Source organism: Pteropus alecto, unplaced genomic scaffold, assembly GCF_000325575.1.
Source record: "Pteropus alecto unplaced genomic scaffold, ASM32557v1 scaffold314, whole genome shotgun sequence".
Classification (NCBI taxonomy): domain Eukaryota; kingdom Metazoa; phylum Chordata; class Mammalia; order Chiroptera; family Pteropodidae; genus Pteropus; species Pteropus alecto.
Window position 1 is genome coordinate 446717 of NW_006435849.1, and position 3764 is coordinate 450480.

Below are 3764 nucleotides of genomic sequence, written 5' to 3' on the forward strand. Positions count from 1 at the left end.
TTACCCCGCTGAGGGCAGAGTATACCTGCTCCCCTCACATCTCTAGATGACAACTGAGTCTGCGGGGGGTGGTGGTGGTTGTACTGTGTTTTGGTTTTTTTTTTTGTTAAGTATGTTACTCAATTTGGAAAACTGCTACGGACCCCTTAAGTCTTAGCCAGATCCTAAGAGGCAAGCAATTAGAGTAATGGAACAAAATAACAGATGGCTACTTTGGGGCCTCCACCATCAGCCTTTAAAAACAAAAAACAAACAAACAAACAAAAACCCTACCTGGAGAAAAACAAACCACCACCAGAACTTTCGAATAATTAACTCATACCTAATACAGCCCTAGCCAAAGGTCAGGGTCAGAACACGGAGGACCTGTTAGCAGTGGTGGTTCGATGGGCGGCAAGCCTGGCGATGGAAGCAGCTCCTCCTGCTGGGGCAGCCACCCAGGGAGCGGGAGAGCGAGGCTGCCCAAGCCTCTTTTGGAAATCAGTAGAGGAAACTGTGGCCCAGAACTACAACTGCTCAAGAACTTGCTCAAAAATTAGACCTGTCCTTCCCCCATCCCCAGGAGAACACTTAGGGTTTTCTTATGTCAGAACTGTCACACAACCTACTTTTCAGGGAACGCCTTGGTTACTTCCCTAGAAGTCAGAGCAAAGGCAAAGGCTTCACGTAAAAGTGAGAACTCCCAGGACCTGTACACCCCCTCTCCACTGGGCCAACCCTTGTTTAATTCCTAGAATTCAATTCCACATTGTTTAAGGGTCGACAACTGTCTTGGACACAGATTTTTAGAGTGAATATACACAGGACACTCACAGGACTGCCTCTCTCCCAGTGTCCAGTGGCTCAGCCTCAGAGAGGCTGAGAAGCACAATATGTTATTCACTAAGGCAACACTCCAACGTAGAAAAACCCTGTTTGGGGGTTGGGGGGTTCCCTCCAAGAAGGGAGAGAATAGCACAAACTTGTGCATATATTCCTTCCCATCACGCCTTCCCCACCTCATAAGGGATCCCTACCCCGTAACAGGAAAGTGCACAGCAGTGAAGCAATTTTTTCCCCCAAAGAACATTTAAGTGTAAACATTTGCTGCAGTAGGTATAAAGCAGGATGTACTGGAATCTGGCCCTAAAGCACTGGTACCAGAACATGCTGTGAGCCACCCTTTCCCTTAGTCTTGCCTGGTCCTTAAGGAAGGGAGGAGGGAGAATGACACACAGTGACAAGGCCTTGGGGTTCCGGTGAGTCCTAGTTGCCACCCAAGGCCTGAATGGTGTCCCAGCCTCACCCTGTGTGCAAGGGAGACTACGACCACGAAGGTGCACACACCCTAACTCCCAGAAGGGAGTGGAACTGAGCTAGCAAAGGAGTCACTTGGGGAGTGGTAGAAGGAAGGAAGGGAGGGAGAAGGGAGGTCCCCTACTTCCTTCACCTGAGAAAAAAGGGTCAGGGGCTCAAGCACCTGGAGCAGGAGAAGACAGATCCCAGACATTCTTCAAAACAACCCCTTGGCCCCCTGTTCCCTCCTCCAATTTTCCATGTCTCTTGCCAGCTCTTAACCATTTCCAACCCGGCACTGCCTCAGGTAACACATATTGTTCAGACTGAATGAAGACTAGATCTCCCTTTCCCCTCAAAAAGCATTGTGATGTCAGATTATCTCAACCTGCCACCCTGCGGTAGGTGGGGCAACGGATAAGTACGCCACCCCCACCGATGAGGAAATTCAAGCAGAGGCTGGTAATTTGCCCAAGGTTATGCCAGGCCCCACCCCAGGGACAGCCTGGAACAGCTGCTCCTTTCGTCCTTTCCCCTCCAGACAGGCCGGCAGGCCGAGCCCCAGGGCACCAACTCACACCCTCCAGAGGCTTCTAGTCACTCTCTCCACTCGTGCCCCCGTATTCCTGAAAAAGCTCTACCAAGCCCACGCTCCCAGAGTCCTAACACCATACACGTCCATTTCTGTAGAACTGCAGATGACAGAAATGGAGAGATCAAGGGTCTTGCCCAGGACCACGGAGCTGGAAGAAAATTCAGATCTCCAGAACACAGCAAATGCCTCTAAATCCAAGGACCTCCCAACCCCTTCTCACACAACACCTTTAAAGGACCCCCTCCCACACACACCCGCTCGACGCACCCCCTTAGCTCTTCCTACACACACTCAAACCTTCTCATATCAGCTCAGAGCTCCCCATCTCCAACACACATGACACCTTCTCTGGGCCTTGCACTACTTTTGAGCTCCCTTTTACTACTGTGGGTCCCTCCTAAATTGCTTCCACATCCCAAAGTGCCACCTGAAAACAGACCCTGCCTTAGGAGCTCTTCATGCTCCCTGGTCCCCCAAAAGACACAATTCTTCCTGGAGACTCATCTCTTCCTCCCACAACTTTTGCTCCCTTCACAACACAGATCCACTCCCAGTCCTGGGACTGCATCTCCAGCTCCAGAAATTACCCCTCCCCACTAAAAACAAACAAACAAACAAACAAAACCTCCGTTCTCAGTCTATCCATCACACACTTCCTTCCTAATGAGACTTTCATTTTCCTAAACTAACCTCCCTCCCATTATCCGCCATTCCAGCTCACATTCCCTCCCACTAATCTCACCTTTTCTAGCCCTTTCCCTCAGGCTCCTCCAGCCCTTTGCTGCTCTTTTCAACCTTCCATCAGTTCTTCAGAAACCTGGCCTCAAACCACTCCAAATTCTCTATACCTCCTTTGGTCTCTCCATCCCTCACTTATTCCTCTTATTCCTCCTCTTCCTATCTCCCAATCTCCTCTACTTCCCTTTAGAACGCGGCACCCCCGAATAAATCTCACCCCCTTCAAAAACTTATTGGAGGCCTGTGACTTCTCTCTTCAGACCCCTAATTCCAGACCTTCTTCGCGCCCCCTACCCATCCTCGCAACGAAGCCCCATGTCTTTTCACACCCGCTTCTTTCCTCAGCCCCTCTTCCTTTCCTCTTCCCAGTCTCCTAGCCCTCCTCCTACTCTTCAGACTCCACGATCCCCTCCTTATTACTCCTACTCCATTTCAGACTTCCAGAATCTTCATCCTCTTTAGAACACCCCCACCGTGAGTCTCCCAAATTCCAATCCTCCTCAGACCTTTCTGTACTCCAAATTACCCCCTCCATCCTCCAGCTCTTCTTCATACTTCCCCGAACCCTAATTCTGTACTGACTCACGAACTTCAGGCTCCCCCATTTCTCTCAGGACCCCAACCCATCCTCTGACCTTTCAATCCCGCCTCAGACCCCAATTCTATTTTAGATTCTCCAATCATCTCTTCGGTTTCCCCATTCCCCGCCCCGACCCTCCAATTCCTTCGAGATCCCGGTGCCCTTTTTTTTTTAACTTCCATATTCCTTACTCTGCCGCCAATTATTTTTTCAGACTCCCAATTCCTTGTTCAAGTTCTGCAATTCCTTTTCAGGACTCCACACCCCTTCCCAAACCCGCCAATTCCTTCTCAGGACCTCCAGTTCGTCTCAAACACTTCCAACCCCCTTCCCGGTCCCCAGCCTCCCTGGGAAGCCCCACTCCAGCCCGTCCCGCCCGCAGGCCGCGCACCTTGCGCTGCTGCTTCTCCCAGGCCGGGTCCAGCAGCAGGTCCCGGTCCCAGTCGTCCTCCTGGGCCATGTAGTCGCCCATGCTGCCCCCGCCGCCGGCGCCATTGCCGGCGCTGCTGGGGCCGTACTGGTACGACTGGTTCGCCGCGTGGTAGTCCACCATTCCGCCGCCTCTCGCTCGCCCAC

At 51.7% G+C, this 3764-nt stretch overlaps 1 protein-coding gene across 5 annotated transcripts in view; it reads right to left on the reverse strand.

Moving 5' to 3' along the window:
- ACTN4 (actinin alpha 4) overlaps window positions 1-3758 on the reverse strand; it is a 67582-nt gene extending 63824 nt beyond the window's left edge. For all 5 annotated transcript variants that reach the window (XM_015589211.1, XM_025046668.1, XM_015589209.2 and 2 more), the window contains exon 1: window positions 3580-3758. In XM_015589211.1, the coding sequence (XP_015444697.1) occupies window positions 3580-3741 (162 nt within the window). In that variant the 5' untranslated portion in view covers window positions 3742-3758. The remainder of the gene's footprint in view (window positions 1-3579) is intronic.
- Window positions 3759-3764: the final 6 nt, after the last annotated feature.